Source organism: Osmerus eperlanus, chromosome 3 (assembly GCF_963692335.1).
Source record: "Osmerus eperlanus chromosome 3, fOsmEpe2.1, whole genome shotgun sequence".
Lineage (NCBI taxonomy): Eukaryota > Metazoa > Chordata > Actinopteri > Osmeriformes > Osmeridae > Osmerus > Osmerus eperlanus.
The window spans coordinates 12,289,329-12,311,361 of NC_085020.1; the positions used below are offsets into that span (position 1 = coordinate 12,289,329).

At 42.5% G+C, this 22,033-nt stretch overlaps 2 protein-coding genes and 1 long non-coding RNA gene across 5 annotated transcripts in view; 2 read left to right on the top strand and 1 right to left on the bottom strand.

Annotated features, from left to right (window-relative positions):
• The window catches only part of marchf4b (membrane associated ring-CH-type finger 4b), a 176,653-nt gene that overhangs the window by 134,333 nt on the left and 20,287 nt on the right, over positions 1-22,033 (top strand). The window lies entirely within an intron of this gene.
• On the bottom strand, positions 9,647-10,986 carry LOC134016887 (uncharacterized). The gene is made up of 2 exons (XR_009929691.1): positions 10,874-10,986; positions 9,647-10,140 (listed from the first exon to the last, which is right to left on the bottom strand). It is a non-coding gene; the product is annotated as an uncharacterized LOC134016887 (long non-coding RNA).
• Positions 15,592-21,836, top strand: nme9 (NME/NM23 family member 9). 3 transcript variants are annotated; one of them, XM_062457282.1, is made up of 19 exons: positions 15,592-15,660; positions 15,741-15,805; positions 15,940-15,997; positions 16,237-16,340; positions 16,419-16,490; positions 16,690-16,806; positions 17,003-17,081; positions 17,247-17,329; positions 17,440-17,532; positions 18,191-18,345; positions 18,638-18,834; positions 19,014-19,158; positions 19,386-19,493; positions 19,582-19,733; positions 19,858-20,002; positions 20,619-20,881; positions 21,127-21,222; positions 21,324-21,398; positions 21,478-21,836. In XM_062457282.1, exons 2-18 carry the CDS (start codon positions 15,773-15,775, stop codon positions 21,389-21,391), a joined length of 1,968 nt encoding a protein of 655 aa, XP_062313266.1. In that variant the 5' UTR covers positions 15,592-15,660; positions 15,741-15,772; the 3' UTR covers positions 21,392-21,398; positions 21,478-21,836. The 3 variants fall into 3 exon arrangements, with proteins under 3 accessions (XP_062313266.1, XP_062313264.1, XP_062313267.1); XM_062457280.1 differs by having other exon boundaries at positions 15,603-15,805; XM_062457283.1 differs by having other exon boundaries at positions 15,603-15,805; positions 16,237-16,280.

The following is a 22,033-nucleotide window of genomic DNA, read 5'->3' on the forward strand; positions in this document are numbered from 1 at the left end:
AAAGACAATGCCGCCCTCATGTAGAAACCCAACAGATGTTCCTGCTGCTCTCTCCAGGCTGGCATCTCTTCAAATCAAAATGTATTTGTCTTCCCATATCCCTGTTTTTATAACCAAGACTTTTATGTTTTCCCACAGATCAACATGGAGGTCCAACCTAAGCCTTCAGACTAGACGATAAAAACGCATCATGGACACACATCGTTCTAAAGTTTAGACAGCCTCAGATGGGTAGCTGTTGCTTTAATGATCCTTGCAGAAATACATATTCCCTTGCATGTAAATTAATATGTGTAAATTCTGTTTCAGGACACATCAATACATTCAGAAACATGACTTTTGTTTCTGTAGCCTACATTTTTTATGTGTTTGTTAGTTATGTCATGGTAATGTTTCTACTTTTTTGAAGTTGAACCTACCTTCTCTGTTCGTATAGCAACAGAGAAGTTTGCATATAACTAACAAGTCTAACAAATGAACCATGACCAACAGCCACAAATATTGAAAATTGTCTTTGTTTGGGAAAAACTCATTACTGTTTGCTAACCATTGCATAAACCAGTAGCAAAGTCGAATGCTTGGAATAGCCTTAAATAATCTTAAAATCTCAAAGTTTCTAAATAATCCAGCAGTGTCTGTTGGAAACAGAGGACATTTATTTTCTAATCAACTTCATATCTGCCAACCCTTGCCCTTAAGGAACATTTCCATTTAAAATGCATGATTGTAAGGGTCTATCCGAAGTAGGCCTGTGAGACTCCGTCCAACCTTTTTTCACGACCAACACGTGTCCCCAATCGTATTATTGATCTGATCTGTTCAAAAACTGTAGGTATCTGCTCTGCGAGGCGTTGCATTGTGACGTTTTCAGGTTCTGAAGCGCTCCATCCTCGTTCCCATAGGACTGACTCCTCAGTCATTAGGCTCTCTAGTGTTCAGGACAACTGTGTTGGCACATTTAGCATATAGATTAATCAAAGCAGGTGGAGGGAACCGATACTGATGACTCTAAACGAACGTCATAAAAACAATGCATTCCATTCGTAATGACACCTGTGTTTCAGAACAGCACAACATTGCTACACTGTAATATTTACAATGACAAGCAGTCATGGCCCCACCACCACTAAAGTGATGGAGTGGAGGAGACCTGGAACCCAGCTGTCTCAGTAATGAGCTTGCAGTCGAATAGGAGGACACTCCTTAGGAACAGGTCAACCAGGGACTGCAAAACAAATTACACGCCTGCTTTAATCATGAAAAAAAGGGATCTTCTATCACTGAGCATGTCCTACTCAGTCTGTCTCTGTGTCTGAGCACCTTGATTTTCATTAAGCAGCCAGTTCGAATGGCTTTAATTGTGCAATTTGCTGAACTGGACCCACAGTGCGTGCGAGAGGCTCTTCAGTTTGACAGCTGGAGCGGTTCATTGAAATTCATACAGTGTTCGCGTAAATTGGCTAGTCTCTACTCTGAAGTTATTCTCATATTTCTCACACAGTCAAAATAATGCGCTTATCATTAGGCCCCGTCACACCATAACGTTCTGGTCAAAGTTCTCTGAACGTTCTAATCGTTCAATTTCGAGCGTTCTAGGGCGAGGTGGACACATCTGGCGTGTGACTAACGCATGACTAGGGTGGGACTGACGCATAACTAGCGAGGGACTTACGCATGAGGAGCGTGTAACAGCGACCAAGTAAGACACCTCTGAAAACTATTAGCGTGTGACGACGTGTCACTGGCGTGTGAATAACGACAGAGTAGCGTTTTGCTACGCGCGACAAACGATTAGTCAACGTTAGACGAGCGTGTTGAGCGTGTGACTAACGTGTGAATAACGACAGAGTAGCGTTTTGCTGGCGTGTGGGTTTTATGACCAAACGGGTATAAAACACTGGAAAATCAGTGGATTCAGTTGTTCTGAACAGTAAACTTCATGCCGCCTTGACGACATAAGGGTGCGAGGGGGGCTTCTGCTACTAGCGATTGAGTTTTTCACTTCAAAGCAAACGATGAATAACTATGGGGCGTGATTAGTGCCCTAACACTCCAGAACAACATACGCCAGAACTCCAGAACAAGATCACGGACGCCGCTACGCCAAGCGTCTGACAATCACAGACGCCGCTACGCCAAGCGTCTGCAATCACGGACACCGCTACGCCAAGCGTCTGACATTATGTGGATAGCTAGGAAGATAAGCAGCTAGCTCACCATTATGCCATATCGGTATTATCATCTCGTGAGACCGGAAGTGACCATGTGAGGCGATCCTTCGATTAAAGTCAAGTTTTTTTAACATCTGTTGTCAATTTTGTCAATTAAAAGTTGTAACTAACAAAGAAGTTTCACACATTCGTTTTTACTTTGTAACTATAGTTTTAAAAGCCTTCAGCAAACTGTGCAACTGGCTGGCTAGGCAGGCTAGCTGTCATTGGTTTTTGCCTTTCCTCACATCCCAGTCCCCAATCGAAGTTGTCAGTTTGCCTGTGTTATCGAATATGATAGTTTGGAGAAAAGTACAAATGTGTATCGATATATCCTTCTCAATTACACTAAATTGTTAGTTTACTTGCTGTGCCAACTAGCACTAAACCCCATATTTGTATGTCACTTTGTATAAAAGTGTCTGCTAATATCAATGAATACAATGTCTAAGAGTCTAAAGCTTAATTTATACTTCGGTCGCGGACACTTTTGAAATGGTCGCCGACGAAAAAAAAAAAGTGTCGCTCAGGCTGCTGCATTTATACTTCGGAAAACAGTCGCCTGTGCTCAAGGTTCGCGTGACGTAAACAGAATCATTTTACCGTTACATTCATAGTTACGTTGTTAACGCTTTGTAGCCTAGGTGATCAATCGGAGAAACTGACTATTTTAATTTTTCACTATGTGACGACATCCGCGCCAGTAGAAATTTCTCCTGGTAGGCGACACTTCTAAGCGACGGTTAAAAGTGTCGACCGAGACGTCATTTCTGTCGGCGACCTTTTCAAAAGTGTCTGCGACCTAAGTATAAATTGGGCTTTATGACTCCTGAATTTTCCATTAAAATATGACCATTCTATGAATGTACATCTATACCTCCTGGGGACCCAGACCAGATCAAGACCCATCTAACACGGCACACAATACCCAAACCCAAATATTCTAATTCATGTAATTCTTCAATATTGAATCAAACAACTATAACCACTCCTGACTTGTTTCAGTTTTTTGTAGCTCAGCATTCAATACCATCATCCCCTCCAGACTCATCTCCAAGCTTGTGGACCTGGGACTAAGCACCTCCCTTTGCAAGTGCATCTTCAACTTCCAGACGGGGAGGCCACAGGTGGTGAGAATCAGTGACCGCACCTCATCCACATTGATCACCAACACAGGCACCCTCCAGGGCTGTGTGTTCAGCTCTCTCCTGCTCTCCTTGCAACGCACAGTTCCAACCTCCTCGTTAAGTTTGCTGACGACACTACCATTGTGGGCCTCATCTCTGACAGTGACGAGTCAACCTACAGAGAGGAGGTTGATACCCTGACATCATGGTGCCAGGACAATAACCTCTCAATGTCAGCAAGACTAAGGAGATTATTGTGGACTATAGGAGGCGGCAGGAGGAGGAGCATGCTGCTTCAGGTCAACTGCAAGCAGGTCAGCTGCTTCAGGTTCCTCGGTGTGAACATCAGCAATGATCTCACCTGCTCACACGGTAGTTAAAGCTGCCCGGAAACGCCTGTTCTTCCTGAGGAGACTGAAGAAGTTTGGCATGGACTGAGTCATCCTCATCCTCACTAACTTTTACATTTAGTCATTTAGCAGACACTCTTATCCAGAGAACCAGATACAGATGCACAATAGAGAGCATACTGACTGGTTGCATCACAGTGTGGTATGGGATCTGCACAGACAAGGACCACAAGGTCCTACGTAGTGTGGTCAGGTCTGCTGAGTTCATCATCGGCAGGAAGCTCCCAGCCCTACAGGACACCTACCACACACGATGCCTCAGGAAAGCTGGCTGGATTCAAAGACACTGTTACCACCCATCCTTCAGTCTTTTACCCCGCTGCTTTCTGGCGGGCAATACTGAAGCATTCGGTCTTGCACACGCAGACTGGAGAATAGTTTCTTTCCAAGGGCCATCAGGCTTCTGAATGGACACATTCTCACCACTTTCTTACTAACCACTTTACACACTGTCACTTTCAGCTACTGGTTGTACTATCAGCAATATTGCACTAATTGTTACCCCACTTGTCTTTAGGTTAGTATAGGTTTATACGGTTAGTATAGGTTAATATGTGTATTACAGGTTTAGTATACTGTATTGTATATTATTTTGTATATTTAGGAGTTTTTATTTTATTATCATAGATGTAATCTATGTTCAGAGTACTTATATGTTATGCCAGGTTGCTTTGTCTTGTCCTAAGAATATCAGTGCCCAGTCTGACCTTGTGTTGTTCTGTGCATCTGACAATAAAAGGCTTGAACTGGAACTCAGCTAACAATCAGACTAAATGGTAGAACAGTGGTGAAAACCAATCCTCCTGTGGACACAAAACAAGTTAAAATACATTAAATGGTATTACATTTTAAAACCAGCACATACAACTCATATTCACCTCTTGTTTGTCAGGGACACATAAAAAGGCTCTCTCTTGATAGTGACTTAGGACTCCAGCAAATAATATTGTCCAAACATTGAAAGCAGGCACAAGGCCAAGTAACTTTAAATGCAAAAACATAGTTTATTATCAAAATAGTAAGATAATCAATACATTATGACAATGTAACAAAATCAATACAGAAACAAACGCTACCTTCAGAGCAAACAATAACAAAGGTATTTTAAATGCAAATAAACATAGCGCACCTAACCTGAGCAAGTATAGGAGGCTAATCAAACTCAGTGATTGGTTTAGCTTCTCCTTTTGTAAACCATCCTGCATACTAAAATAGCGACGCCGGCTATATTAAGAAACAATTGCCTGACACATACAAATTCAAATGGCCCATCGCCGGTACTTGGCTGCAGTAAGCCAAATATGCCTTTGCAAGACAAGAGAATATGTAAACACATTTTGGGCCTCTGCACGACAAAACTCTAGGCTATCAAACCAGCAAATATACATTTTACAACACTGAAAACATTACTAGACATTAAAGATTAAGAATCCTTCAAACGTGATGCATAAAATACGAAATGAATACCAAACATGACATGAAAACTTGCTTCAAACTATTTACACACAACACAATTTTCTATGGTAATTTCGGAGTCTAATTCAGGTCTGCCAATACAGCCCAACACTAGCTAACTGAAATAGCCACAATTGATCATGTACTTTCATGTTTTTCTCCCATTGATAGCTAGCTAGCCACATCATAGCATAGCTAACTTACCACATAATGTCAGACGCTTGGCGTAGCGGCGTCCGTCATTGCAGACGCTTGGCGTAGCGGCGTCCATGATTGTCAGACGCTTGGCGTAGCAGCGTCCATGTCCCTTTCCGCTCGCCATACTGGTAAGCCTAGGAATGTCCCTTTCCGCACGCCATACTAATCACGCCCCATACACGTCACACGCACTAATGTAACGTTTACAAACATTACGTCGCCATATACGTCGCCGCTATCAAAGTTCCCTCACGTACTACGTCGCCGCCATCACCCCCATTGAGAACCAATGATAAAAAGGCTGAGACGACACGCACATTGTGGGCAAAGCTAGTACGCAGTGTATGTTGTCCGAGTGTGTGAGGGCACTAATCACGCCCCATAAATAACAACCAAGTAACGCTAGGGTAACGACTGTGATACATGAACTAACGATAGCCAAACGTGTGCAACGTTAGTCAAACGTTCCACAAACGTTCTTCAGCGTTATCCAGCGTTTAAAATGAAACGTTGAAGAACGCTGGTCGCCATGAGAACTTTTGTGCATGTTCAAAACTTTTTTTTGGACCAGCGTTCTCCGCCGATCACCGCCGATTAACGACGATTACCAGCGTCCACACAACGCTCTTCTGGCGCTATACCAGCGACCATGGACGATTATCAACGTTTCCTCTAACGCCATAGAACGTCGACCAGAACTTTATGGTGTGACGGGGCCTATAAACAATCGTAATATCAGAGCCTGTTTAAAGACATTCTCTGGAAATATGTTGATGTTTTCATATCAGTCAAGGAACTGTCTAAATTTTCAGTTTGAAATATGTTATTGTTATTGTTGTGGACTACACGCTCAGTATTACTAGGGGAATACTGAGCGTGTATGACTAGGCCTACAGCTGCTTTTAGCATGTCTGATTTAAGCGTAGGCCTAACAAGATTAAGGCTTTGATCTGTATGGCAAGCCGTTTTATCATTTAACCAATGAATTCTTGATATCCAAAATTCGAATTTTTGATATCAAGAATTCAATTTTGGATATCAAGAATTCCAATTTTGGATATCAAGAATTGCATTTTGGATATCAAGAATTCCAATTTTGGATATCAAGAATTGCATTTTGGATATCAACAATTCGAATTTTGCATATCAAGAATTGCATTTTGGATATCAACAATTCGAATTCTTGATATCCACAATGTATGCTAATGACTTTCATGTGGGCGGGAGTAGGCAGGCTACGTAAATTCTGTTTGCAAAGGCGTAACATTTTCTACGCTAAGAGCGTTGCCCACTGCGGCCATTGTAGACTTTGCCATCCGTTGGCGTTTGGTTTAGTTCAACATTGATTTTGAAAATGGATGAAGTTGGATGTTTTGAGACCCCAAAAAACGTAATCATTGTCCTTTTTTTTTTATGAATGTATTGTATGTGTAACATCGTTATCTGGGATCAGATTAAATTCCACTAAATTGGCAGAACTACGCCATCTACTGTTCAAATGTGTACCTGCTCCGAGTAGCAGGTACACACGAGTAACATACGCACGAAAATTTATGAGACTATACCACCCAATAATTTGAAGCACTACTGGCATACATTAAGCTTTCAATTATTTGTAATAAAACTACTAAACTTTCCTCTTGGAGCTATAGATGCTAAACCGTCCAACACAATCCAAAACCAGCTCATTTTACATAAGTATGGCCTATGTTGTTCATGTGGGAGGGAAAAGGCAGGCATTGTGTTTTATTATTTCACAAATATGTTGAAATGATGCAGTTCATAACAAAAGATGCAGTCATTAATTCCTAGGACTGGCATTTCCAATGGGTGTTATTAAGTGCTTTGAGCGGCTAGTCAAATCATTCATCTGCTTCTCGCTGCCCCCCACCCTGGTCCAACAGGTCTACAGACGATGCCATCGCTCTGACTATGCACACCGCTCTCTCCCACCTGGACAAAGGGAATACGTATGTGAGGATGCTGTTCATTGACTACAGCTCAGCATTCAACACCTTCATCCCCTCCAGACTGGTCTCCAAGCTTGTGGACCTGGGACTGAGCACCTCCCTCTGCAAGTGGATCTTCCACTTCCTGACGGGGAGGCCACAGGTGGTGAGAATCGGTGACCGCACCTCATCCGTACTGATCACCAACACAGGCACCCCCCAGGGCTGTGTGCTCAGCCCTCTCCTGTTCTCCTTGTTCACTCACGACTGTGCGGCAACGCACAGCTCCAACCTCCTTGTTAAGTTTGCTGACGACACAACCATCGTGGGCCTCATCTCTGACAGTGACGAGTCAGCCTACAGAGAGGAGGTTGACACCCTGACATCATGGTACCAGGACAATAACCTCTCTCTCAACATCAGCAAGACCAAGGAGATGATTGTGGACTATAGGAGGCGGCAGGAGGAGGAGCATGCACCCCTACTCATCAACGGATCTGAAGTGGAGAAGGTCAACTGCTTCAAGTTCCTCGGGGTGAACATCAGCAACGACCTCACCTGGTCTGTTCACACGGACAAGGTGGTCAAAGCGGCCCGTAAACGCCTCTTCTTCCTGAGGAGACTGAAGAAGTTTGGTATGGACTCAGTCATTCTCACTAACTTTTACAGATGCACTATAGAGAGCATTCTGACTGGTTGCATTACAGTGTGGTATGGGAGCTGCACAGACAGGGACCGCAAGGCCCTACGAAGTGCGGTCCGTTCTGCTGAGTTCATCATCGGCAGGAAGCTCCCAGCCCTACAGGACACCTACCACACACGTTGCCTCAAGAAAGCTGGCAGGATTCTAAGAGACTGTTCCCACCCATCCTTCAGTCTCTTTACCCCGTTGCCTTCTGGCAGGCGTTACCGCAGCATCCGGTCGCGCACACGCAGACTGGACAATAGTTTCTACCCAAGGGCCATCAGGCTTCTGAATGGACACTGATATGGACATTGATTCACTGCAGACTAGTCACTTATACACTGTCACTTTCAGTACTGGTTGCACTATCAGTAACACTGCACTACTGTACCTCACTGTACTTCGCCATCAGGCTCCTATATGGTCATTGATATAGTCACTGATCTGCAATTTTGCACTATTGTACTGTACTCCACCTAGGTTATAATAGGTTATAGGGTTATAATAGGTATTATGTGCATTTAGGGTTAGTATGGTGTATTATTTATTGTTATCTGTATATTTAGGAAGTTTTAGTATTAGGGTTAGTATAGTCGATTATTTATTGCTATCTGCATATTTAGAAAGTTTCACTTATTTAAGCTCAGCATAGATGTAAATTATGATCTGTGTACTTATATGTTATGTTATGCCAGGTGCTTGCGTTGTCTTGTCTTAAGAATTTCAGTGCCCAGTCTGACCTTGTGTTGTTCTGTGTACCTGACAAATAAAAGACTTGAACTTGAAGCATTCCAATTACAGTCCTAACTTGGACACACATTGCATCACTGTGTCTGTCTCACTGTACATGCATGTATGGGATTTCCCATGTACTTAAGTTATACACTAATCAATACAACTTTCACAAATCAATAGAACTAGTCATTGGATAATTAGTATGTTGTCATGTGAGTTTGTTATTGATAAGAGTAGATTGTGTGTAGTCAGGTTGAATAGATGTTCAGGGTCACGAGAAAGTACTGGGTGAACGTCCCTTGTGATGGCGGGGAGAGCTCCACCTATGATCTCTCTCTGCCCTGAGTGGTCATGGGCTGGGAGCTGGGAATCTTTTTCTGTGACTGTTGTAACACCATTAATACCTGACTATCAATATCCATGTTGAATTTATTTGACCCTATAAAACACGTTCCCCCGACTTTTGAAGCTGGGAAACATGATTGAGACCTAAGCCTGGTGTTGTGCCGTCATTTATTGTCAGAGGTCTGTTTTCTCTCCCAATCTGCAGATCAATAATACATCTAGTCACTTATAAGAATACAAAAATACAGAACTGAACTTAAGTCTCCGTTAATGAAGACGAACAAGTCACTTTCTTCATCAAAGGTGAGTTCTCTGCTGGGGATCATGCTGGACAGCTTGGAGAAGGAGGCTGAGAATAGCTGATGGCCATCATGGACAACCCATCTCATCCCCACAGTGATGATGCAATGGAGAACCCGCAGCAACAGAATAGACAGCCACAATAATTAGAGGCCACACTACAATTCATTAGCTAGTAAGATAAATGCAGATATGATCAATTTTATGAATACAATGAAATAAACACAATGGAGATGGTGTATTGCAAACAAACTTTATTAAAAGAAAGTGATTATAATTCGTACAATATAAATGTGACTTTGGATTTATTTAATAGCTTCACATAAAACATTACATTGATACCTGCCCCCTCTAATAACTACTTATCCCTAGCACATGAGATGTAAAGGTAAAAGTTTGTACACAATATGGGCACATTCCTCTGATCTAACGTTGCTGACATATCAAATATCAATCAAATAGTAGTCGGAGTATGAGGTGTTGTCTTCTGCTTTTGCTGGTGAGATCAGATTGGATTACCTTTAAAGTCACATTCATATGTGTGCATGTTCAGAAGACCAGCAGCTCAATAAACATAGGTGAACTGTGTCCTTTCTTCAGACTGAATCCAGATGAGCTGTTCAACCAGGTAGACAAGGTCCACCATGTGGGCTGTGGACAGCGGCTTTGGACAAGGTCAGCTTGGTGTTGTCAGGCCAGGTGGTCATGATCCAAGGACTGGGCCACCTACAATAAATAAATAAATAAGAGAAAGAAATAAGAGGGAACATTTTTTAGATCAGGGGTATTCAACTTCTATGCAGTCTTGAGTCTGCAGTCTTTCTGTTTTACCTCATCACCGTCACTCACCCTCCCAGCAGAGTCACAGATAAAATGTATGCCCTGATTGGAGCCTTCAAATGAATAAAAAAAACTAGCTTGTCCAGAGTTACATATTGAAGGACTTAGATTAAAAACAATACCATCATCAGAATTGTGACTGACCCTAGTTCCACATCCCACACATCAAGACGACATGTCTGGGGAAATTAGGACGTTGTGTCACCATACACCATAGGCTACCAGAGTATGTCTCCTTAGACAGGCTCTGGCATTACTTTTCGCAAGCTACTAGTCTATATAGTCCAGCAGTCTCCAAACCTGTTTCTGAAGAGCTACTTGCCTGTAGGTTTTTGATCCAACAACACTCATTTGACCTGATACGAGTTACCTGATCAACCAGATAATAATTAGAATCAGGCGTACTAGTGTTGGACCTTAAACCTACTGGCAGGTAGCTCTTCAGAAACAGGATTGGAGACTCGTATAGTCTATTATATTCATATCTTTTCACGTTTCATGATGAGCTAGCCTAGCTAGCTAGAGTACAGTAGCATTAACGTGTGCTTGCTAGCTCGACTGTAGTGCTAGTTATCGAACAAAACAAAACAAAGTATAAAAGCCAAAACTAGTACAGTACCTCTTTTGTTGGGTGGTCCACGTAGGTTTCTTATGAGATTATGAGACTGTTTCATTACAAACACTTGCACAGACATCTTCCAACCCGTATGCTACGGTACGAGCAGACTAAACCCAACAGAATCCCAACTTTTGCGTAGTGTACGCAACGTTTTTTTTAAACTCCCCCCACTCCCCTACCCATTGGTTTACAGCTTTAATTACGCAAATGTATGCTAACTTGATATCCAGAATTGCATTTTGGATATCAAGAATTGCATTTTGGATCCAAAATGCAATTCTTGATATCCAAAATTCGAATTGTTGATATCCAAAATGCAATTCTTGATATCCAAAATTCGAATTCTTGATATCCAAAATGCAATTCTGGATATCAACAATTCGAATTCTTGATATCCAAAATGCAATTCTGGATATCAAGTTAGCATACATTTGCATCAAATTTGCGTACTTAAAACTAAACCAATGGAGTTGAAGAGTGAACACATGCGCAAACGCCGACAGTGAAAATCTTTGAGTTCTTTCCATGTTGCAAGAGATGGGATAGCAAGGCTACTGCAAGGGCGATTTGTACAGGAATTTTTTGTAATAAGCAGGTTTATTAACATGGGTCCGTGTACCTTGTGGCCATTGGTTTTTCTATTTTGCAACCCGTGTTGACAAACGCAAAATAGGGCCGTAATATCGTTTTGTCACTTTAGTAAGTCGAACACACATTTAAGTATAACGGCTTGTTTTTGGTTGTTTCGTTTTTTTGGGAATAATGAAATAACCATATAACACAAATGGTATAACAAGCCATTAATCGTTGTTTTGATTATTCCATATCCTTTATGCTGATATCTGCAAAAGATAAAAAATAGGCTCGTAATATCGATTTGTCCATTTCGGAAGTCAGAACCAGATGATGGGGAAATGCGTGGTATCCGTTGTTTTGTTTTATTTTGGAATAACGGAACAACCATATAACACAAATGTCATAACGAGCCATTTACTCGTTTGTTTGATTATTCCATATCCTTTATGCTGGTATCTGCAAAAAATGAAAAATAGCCTCGTAATATCGTTTTGTCCATTTTGGATGTCAGAACCAGATTATGGGGAAAGGCTTGGTTTCCGTTGTTTTGTTTCATTTTGGAATTACGGAATATCCATATAACACAAACGGTATAACGAGCCATTTACTCATTTGTTTGATCGGCCGTATTATGCATACTGGCACAAGTGAAAAAGAGAGAGAGGGGGAAAAATGTGAAACTATTGGGGGTGTTATTACTTGCGAACACCAGAGGGCAGCAACGACTAGCTTTAAAAAAAATGTTCCTGTGATCTGCAGGCCTACAATCTTGACGACATGGCAGCAGGTTCTTTAGTAGAAGACACACACCAAACTGAAGGCACATGTTGACCGCGTTTGCTATTTGCTACTTAGTTAATAAATCTTTGATGAACCCAAGTTTCTTTAATATATATTAAGTTTCTTTAATATATATTAGAAACATTACAAGACGGGGCTCCAGTGTGTGTTCAAACAAGGCCAAAAGTGCCAGACGGTATCAATCACACCCGTGCAAGTAACACTCCACGCCCCAACCCTCCCTCCCCCCACCTAAATGATGCTTTCAGTTCTGTTGTACGTCTTAATGAAGTGCATTGAGGCAATCATAGTGAGCAAGTTGAGGTCATGTGGGCTACCTTTGCAGTTTACATAGACACACAACTGACACTGTTGTGGATACTTTTCTGTTCTGATCATATTCTATGTCCAAATACAACTTCTTAAAAATCCCAAAACAGCTTAATGAAGAACTTTAATGAAGTGCATCGAGGCAATCATTGAGCAAATCTTCCCTTTTTATTTATAAAAAAACACAATATTATTTTCTCATGTAACTTTTATTCAGTTTGGATTAAATGTAGAGTTAACTTGACCCAAAACATTACATTTAAATCTATTCAATTTTGCAAAAGGCCATTGTAGGGACAATACAATTGTTGTCCTTACATCCATCAATGTACAACACGTTTTAGCCTACATCAATGCATTCATACCCTGTGACACACAATTTAAAAATGTCCTTTGAAAGAAAATTTCTGTTCTGCTTGTGATGATTTGTATATCAGCCTACACTTCTGTGCTTAAAGTTAGTATACTAGCTTTAGGGGGGGGGGGGTGGGGGGGGACAGCAGTTACATTGGGGCCAGAGGTTCTGTTAGAGGGGCCAGTTACATTAAACATTATTGTTGTCATATAGTTTTCTTCACTGCAGTGCAGGCATTAACAGGCAAATGTAGTGGCACCCCCAGAAATGTTTTATAGGAGTGGCCAGATGGGGCCACTGAAATCCTCGGGTGGCTTTCCAAAATCACAAGTCATAACTGAATTTCAGCAATTGTATTATGCTGTTGTAGTATTTAGGTTAGTTGAAAACAGCAGCGGACTGGGGAAGGGTGACAGGATCTGAGTGTGGAGATACGTGGATTTATATGCCGGAATGTTTTATATACAGTACACAGTCATATTTTGTGCAGGATACAGAGAGAATAGAGTATAGAGACTTGTTTAAACAATTGGAAAGCGTGAGAAGGTAAAGAAGTGAGTGGAGAAAAGAGAAGCAGAAAAGTGCAACACCCTCCCATTACCATTATCTCTAATTCACTCTCCTGAGTCTCATCTGTGTTGTATGTCTGCAAACTGCTATAGTATGGGCCTACACGAAAGTTATTAAGTCATTGGACTTGTGTGGGGAGGGTTTGACAAATGTGATGACTGTATTCCTCCACAGATACCATGGGCTTGGACATGGAGTTGGACCAGTTACTTTTCACTTTGACTTGATGGGTGTGACCTGTGAAGAATGAATGCAATGGTGAAGGGCTATAACCCAGGGTTGATTGCAACTGGTGTTGGAAAACACATGTAGTAGGGCAGAATAGAGGAACTGGGCACAAGTTACTGGTTTGGTCCATGGTTAGTCCCCAAAAACGTGGCAGAAACAGCAGAAACTATTCGATGGCATTGCATCAAGGCCCAATTGGAGCAGAAGTCATAGGATATTTACAATTGTAGTAGGCCAATAGATCTGTTTTAAAAGTTCAGGGGTGTAATTTATTGGATATAAAAGGTGAAGCACAGACAAAAGGGAAATCAGATTTTCCTGGGAACCCTCTCGTTGCTGCTCCGTGCTGTTTTTGGACTTTGAAGAAGTTGAATTTGGAATATGATCAGAACTTTGAAAAAAGTATCCACAACAGTGCCTCTGTCAGTTGTGTTTCTATGTAAACTGCAAAGGTAGCCCACATGACCTCAACTTTATTACTATGATTGCCTCAATGCACTTCATTAAGACGTACAACAGAACTGAAAGCATCATTTAGGTGGGGGGAGGGAGGGTTGGGGCGTGGAGTGTTACTTGCACGGGTGTGATTGATACCTCTGGCACTTTTGGCCTTGTTTGAACACACACTGGAGCCCTGTCTTGTAATGTTTCTAATATAAAGAAACTTAATATATATTAAAGAAACTTGGGTTCATCAAAGATTTATTAACTAAGTAGCAACTAGCAAACGCGGTCAACATGTGCCTTCAGTTTGGTGTGTGTGTCTTCTACTAAAGAACCTGCTGCCATGTCGTCAAGATTGTAGGCCTGCAGATCACAGGAACATTTTTTTTAAAGCTAGTCGTTGCTGCCCTCTGGTGTTCGCAAGTAATAACACCCCCAATAGTTTCGCATTTTTCCCCCTCTCTCTCTTTTTCACTTGTGCCAGTATGCATAATAAGTATAACAAGCCGTTATACTTAAATGTGTGTTCGACTTACTAAAGTGACAAAACAATATTACGGCCCTATTTTGCGTTTGTCAACACGGGTTGCAAAATAGAAAAACCAATGGCCACAAGGTACACGGACCATTCAGTACACGCGCAGCCATGTTAACTAGCATTGTTTAAATGATAAAACGGCTTGCAAAGTTATAACATAGAACATGCAAATATAATCCCGCCCCCATTAAGGTCATTAACATACATTGTTGATATCCAAAATGCAATTCTTGATATCCAAAATTCGAATTGTTGATATCCAAAATGCAATTCTTGATATCCAAAATTCGAATTGTTGATATCCAAAATTTGGATTGTTGATATCCAAAATGTGGATTGTTGATATCCAAAATGAAATTCTTGATATCCAAAATTGGAATTCTTGATATCCCAAATGCAATTCTTGATATCCAAAATTGGAATTCTTGATATCCAAAATTGAATTGAATTGAATCGAATTTTGGATATCAAGAATTCATTGGTTAAATGATAAAACGGCTTGCCACAGCACTCAAGTAGGCCTGTAGGCCTAATTACATAGAATGGAAGCAGAGTCGGCTTACGCACAACAATAGAGGCACGATTTGGTGTAATTCAACATTTGTTGTTTAAATGTACAGTAAGGCCAACGCCTAGTTGTAGTCTAATTCATATGTTTGTACTAGCTACTAGTAGCCTACTTAGTTCCTAACAAACAGCATGCTGGTTTACTGTATTCCGTCAAATAAAATAAAAAGTAACGTAAATTCCACACAAACGTAATAAAATGCGTTTTGTATTGTGCCTCGGTAATTTGGGAAACGACATTTGCACTATTCAAACCTCATCCATTTTGTTGAACTGCGACAGCGACATCAAACGGTTTAGGAAGGTAATGAGCGTTGCATAGCAACGAGGAGGCAAAACAGGCGGACAAGAGGCTGGCTCAAAGTATATGGCGCTGGACTTGACTAAACTGTAGAGAAGGTGACCGTCAACATTTTAACTAGATTGGTAGTATTTTATTTTAAATATACAATTCATACACGTCCAATATTTCGTCTAAGGTTGTCGTAGTCCTACAGCATATCCTCTCCAAATGGCTGGTAAAAAGAAAGAAGTGAGCTTACAGGTTGGTTTAAATAACGTTTGTGTCTGTTTTTAGGGACGGACACAGGACAGCGAACGTTAGAGCTATGTGTGTGCTTGTGCACAGCCAGGTCAGAAATAAGTGTAGCCTAACCCTTTTTGCTTGTTTTTACTTAGGTGTCTGTTACAAACCAAGAGCAATGGGATGAATTGCTTGAAACTAAAGGGTTGATAGGTAAGACTAGGCTACTGCATTAAATCCAACGATCTCACCTATTAATCATTGCTCGCACTGAACAGTTTACACACAGTGCCAAGTTAGATGTAAGTTCACGTTTTCCAGTAAACCAGTGCTCTGTTGCCCTCCAGTGTCCAAATAAATTACTGCAGCATTTTCAAGCCCTTTCTGTATCCTGCTGTTGTATTGTAAATGTTCTCCTCCTATGCACCCCCAACCCTATCCCACCTGTTCAGTTATAGACGTCTATCAGAAGTGGTGTGGTCCCTGCAAGGCTGTGGTCAGTCTCTTCAGGAAAATAAAGAATGAACTGGGAGATGAACTGTTACATTTTGCAACGGTACGTACCATAGTGCCAGATCTCAGAACTCAAGTTAATAAATGTTTGTTGAAACTGTGTTTAACTCTCACAAATCAGGCAGAAGCAGACAGCATTGAAACTCTAGAGAGATACAGGGGGAAATGTGAGCCTACCTTCCTCTTCTATGGTGTAAGTGTAGTAACATAGATGTGTGAGTGTGTTTGTGGTTGTGTATGTATCTGTGTGTAGTCGGTGTAAGGGTGTTTGTGAGCGTCTGTATCTCTTTTGTGTGTGTCTTTTATGTGTGTGTGCATGTTGTGTGTGCTTAACATCACAATGCTGCAGTTAACCAGCGCTAACTCCAGTGCTACCTTGTATGTGGGTTCAGGGAGGGGAGCTGGTTGCCGTGCTCAGGGGAGCCAACGCCCCCCTCTTACAAAGAACGATCCTAAAGGAGCTGGAGAAGGAGAAGCTTGTGCTGCAGAAAGGACTAGAACGTGGAGCGGTGAGTCACCCATATGCCCACAATCACACGTCAACACGCACACAGGAAAACACACACAGGTTCATAAACACACACTCTCACACATACACATAGAGAAATTGTCAGACATTCACAAAAACACAGACACAAACATGAACATAATTACAGTTCTTAAACATGATTCCATCTCAGAAAGTGAAACTGCTTTTATTGACAGGTAAAAGATGAGGGCCTGGTCATTGATGAAAAGGAAGAGGAAGTCCCTGAACAGCACCAGAGAGAAGAAGAAAAACCTGGTATATTCCTGCACACCTTCCATTGATTCAAAGTAGAATGGGTAGTATCTGTCACCAGAAGTATACAGAGGATTATAACAGCTCTTTCAACTCAGTCAGGCAGGTCAACTTCTCGCATAAATTAGTCATTATTGACACTCATCACAACTATTTGTCTCCTGTCAGTTCCTGCCAGTAAATCCTGCACAGTTGCCATTATTAAGCCCGATGCAGTTGCCCATGGCCAAGTTGAGGAGATTGTGATGAAGGTAAAGGCCTCAGCAGTTATCTCTGCTGTCTAGTTAGCCGCACACCTTGTCTGTATGTTTGGTTGGTGTATGTTATGGTGACAGGTTCCTTTGTCACTCTGGGGGGGCAGATTCAGGATGCTGGCTTTGAGATTCTGGCCAATGAGGAGCGCACGTTGACCGAGGCTGAAGCTCAAGATTTATACCAACACAGATCGTCAGAGGTAAACCAAGTGGAGTATAACCCAGATCTGAGGAAGGCAGACGGGCAGGGAAGAGCAGAGCAGAGATGTCCACTAGACAAATACATTTACCCAACTCAATAATAAGAAAGAATACACTCATTTAGCCAATAATGCTATCCAAATTGATGTTCAGTAGGGGATTTGAACTGGCTACCTCTTGATCTGTAGTCAAACACTCTAGCCACTGACATTAAGCTAAGCCTAGTGAATAGTAGTATACAGCATGTGGTTAGCCATCATATCCTGTAGGGCAGCCCTGACTATAGAACAGGCTGATTAGTAAACCAAACACTTTATTCTGAGCATGTCTAAACATAGAAGTGCTGACTAAACGGCCTGTTTTTGCTGACAGTGCAGTCAGTGATAAGAGAAAATCTGAAATATAAAATTCAAAGCTGCTTAGATCCAGAAGCGTGTCCTTATTGCGCAGAAACATAACATGAGTGCAGTATGCATGCATGTGCAGCTTAGAATGATTAAAAAATAAATAAGATAAACATAAGAGGATTGCTGGTTAGTTCATTGGTGTATATGTGTGCATGTGTGTGTGCTTAAACCTGCATGGGTGTGTGTGTGCATGCATGTGCACTTAAATGTGTGGATGTGTGTGCGCGTGTGTGTGTGTGGGTACTGACAGGAGGGCTTTGAGGAACTGGTGCGGTTCATGTCCAGCGGCCCCTCCCACATCCTGCTGTTGTCTCAGCCGGATGGGTCAGCCAATGTCGTCCCTGCATGGCGGAAGTTCATTGGCCCAACCGACACTGAGCAGGCCAAGAGGGAGAAGCCAGAGAGGTGCAGTAGGCTGACCCTCTGACAGAGCACCTAGTAGCACAGTCTTTCAAGAAACCTTTCATTTTCGAAACTGAGTAGTTAACTATGTATTTCCTGTATTTCCTCATGCATTTACTTACAAACGTGCCTAGGCTTTGTGTTGGCCTGTTCTATGGCCGCGAAACAGCACAAGCTAACATATTGTAGCTCCATCAGACACACCCAAACATTCAGCTTTCCTCTGCTCCGCTGTCCTCAATGAGCGCCCGCAGTGTCGCCATCTGTTCCCCTTTTCTCCTGTCCCTCCCTGCAGCTTGCGGGCGCAGTACGGCACACAGACGCTGTTCAACGCCGTGCACGGCAGCGAGGACAGTGACCAGGCCAGCAGGGAGCTCGCCTTCTTCTTCCCCAACTTCAGGAATGACTCGGTGGCCGAGCAGGATGAGGCGGAAGGGCGTGTGGAGCGGACGCTGGCGCTCATCCGGCCTGACGCTGCCAGGGAGAGCAGAGGCATGCCGCAAAACACGTTCACGCGCAGACACAGAAATGCAGAATACACGCCCATGCTGACTCACTGATGTGTCAAATGCCTGCAAGAGCAGCTTGTGTTGATCTCTTGACCAAACACCACAGGGCATAAAATGACTGGGTTGTCCTCACTTGTTAATGAAGCTTATCTGGTTGAGCAGATGAGATCCTGTCTCGGATACATGAAGCGGGCTTTAAAGTGGCCCTGCAGCGAGAGGTGATGCTGTCGGAAGAGCAGGTGAGACAGTTCTACAGCCAACATGTCGACCAGGACTACTTCCCTGCACTGCTGAAAAACATGACCAGGTGCCTGTCCCACTACATCACTGCTGTAATCACAAGTACACTGTATGTTCACAAGACGGCTTGCATGAAGCAAAGAATGGTATTATTCAAATAAATGGCTATATATATGTAAATAAAGTATATTAGCTAAATATATGTTATACTATATATTATATTATTATTATTATACTAAGCTATTCAAGCAGGAAATCAATTGACAATTGGATAACACCTGTATGTGTTGGCAGCGGGCCTGTGCTTGCCCTGGCCCTGGTCAGGACAGGAGCAGTCAATCATTGGAGGAGTCTCCTGGGGCCCCAGGATGTGAGCCGAGCCAAGGAGGAAAAGCCTGACTGGTACGCTGGTCCAGACCCCACAACTAAACCCTGCAGTCGGAGTACGCTGTGCCGTGTGTGTGGATCTGATGTATGTCCCTCCTGTCAGTCTGCGGGCCCAGTTTGCGGTGGATAGCGAGCCCCTCAACCAGCTCCATGGCAGTGGGAGCCAGGAGGAGGCCCAGCAGGAGCTCAGCTTCTTCTTCCCCAAGCAACACACCCTTGCGCTGATAAAGCCTGATGCCATGGACCAGCACAAAGGTCCCAGCAGCCACAGCCTCCCAGTAGACTCAGGAACATGTCACGTTTCCTGCAACGCACCTTTTTTATGTTTCTTTATTTTCGTGAAGAGTTCTATTCTATTCTTTGGTTTTACCCTTAACAGACGTGATTCTGGATGAGATACATCAGGGCGGGTTCAGCATCACCCGTCAGCAAGAGACAGTTTTGTCCAGGGAGATGGCTGAGGAGTTCTATAAGGACCACCGGGACAAGCCCTTCTACAACCAGCTGGTGGAGTTCATGTGCCGGTTAGTCCAGACTTAACCAGCCCTCACCCCGCTATACAGAGGCAGTAAGATTCCTCCTCAAACCTGGCCCTCTTTCTGATGCCTTCTCCACTGCAGCTGATCTTTCCACCAACGCTAATTGTATTGCAGGCAGACTCATAAAAAGCCAGCCTTAGGCAGAGTAGATAAAGTCCATCTTTCTTTTCAATCTGGCTCCTTCCCAGCATCAAGATTTTAGACAATGTCTTCCACTCGGATTAGCTCCTCCATCGAGTTGTTTCCTTACTGTCCGGATGCACTGAGCAGGGAGATGGGTGCTGGATGCACTCGTTTGTAATACTTCCTGTGCTGTCATTCTTTGTTAGGATCACATCTTAATGACTTACAGTATCACAACAGAGTCAGATCATACGGGGGTGTTTTGAATGAGCAGTTACACAGACAATCCCAAACCAAATTTAACAAGATATTTTACTGTGCCTAACCACAGAAGCACATTTTATGTTGACATTTTTGCATTTAATTAATTTTGCAGACATTTTGTATCCACAATGACATATAAATAATGCATGTATAGAAATGACAACAGTGAATCAATGATCGGAAGTGCCTAGCTTTAATAGTCTCCCTGACCCAGGGGCCCGTGCATGATGCTGGTGTTGACCAAGGAGAACGCAGTGGAGGAGTGGAGGGCCATGATGGGCCCTACAGACCCCAGCAAGGCCAAGGACTCCTCTCCCAACTCACTCAGAGCTCGCTTCGCCTCCGACATCCTCCAGAACTCTGTCCACGGCTCCTCTACACTGCAGCATGCCGAAGAGAAGATACACTTCCTGTTTGGTGACGTCACCAGTGATGGAGACTTGGCCTCAGCCTCTCTGAGTCATCACATTGACGACGGTAATACGGTTATGCTCATAAAACTGCAGACTACCTGAATTAGATATTGATCAAAGTATGCAATAATGTAATATATTCATTTGCCAGATGTTTTTTTCCCAAAGTGACGTACATGGAGGATTTGAACCTGCAACCTCTTGCTCTGCAGTGAAATGCACTACCACTGCAATGTACCCATGCTTGTGAAACTGTAGTCTGCCTGAGTTAGATGTTGATCAGAGTATGTGATCATTACTTGATTTCAGAAAAAGAGCACAACAGTTTTGTGGATATGACGCACTCAGATGTGTCAAGATCTTCAACGACAGAACTTAAAGATTTAATGGACCCCAGAAGTCCAGGTAAGAGGGAGAAACCTTGAGGAGATAGACAGTATGAACATGTGGGTCCTGTGCAGAAACAGCATCAAATGCTCATCTGAACTTAGACTTTCTGAATCTAGAAATGACCACATCTGCTTCTGAGAAGACTGACCGAACAGACACTTGCAGTACCCCCGGTAGCCAATAGGAAGATGGTAAGGTGCTTCAGAATAAACACAGTTCAGACCTGAGACTGGAACAATGTGTTCATCTTCTTTTTCTTCTTCTCAACAGAGACCAGACCGCTGTAACAAACCCTCCACGTCAACAGATTCCGTAGTAGCCAGACTTTGACAGCCTTATAGACAGAGTAACTAACTAGCCCGGTTATTTTCTTTGTATGTAGGAAAAATGAGTCAGTGATAATGTTTGTCTTGGACGTTGCTTCATAAAAATATTAAAATTCAGTCTGTGTATATATAAATTACAACTGGAGATTAAAATGTATGACAGTGATATCAAAACTTTATTGCAGATGTTACAGTAAGGAAATTAAAAAAAGTTTTTAAATCAACAATTCAACAATTTATTTTGTGATTTGCTCAAGCTTGACATTATAGGGGTTTTATGTTTCTTGAATACAGCCTACACTACCTTGTAAGATTAGCTATAACCTTTTCAGTGGGCTTTTACGCACAGACTTTCTTCAGTGTTGACTGAGGGCTCGATGTAGAAGGTCTGTGTGAATGCAGAGGTGCTCAGCAGAGCACTTCTCTTCTGCTGCGCTCAGACCACAACCTGCAGCAGCTCAACATCACAGCCAGCAGCATGGATATTGTGATGGCGCAGA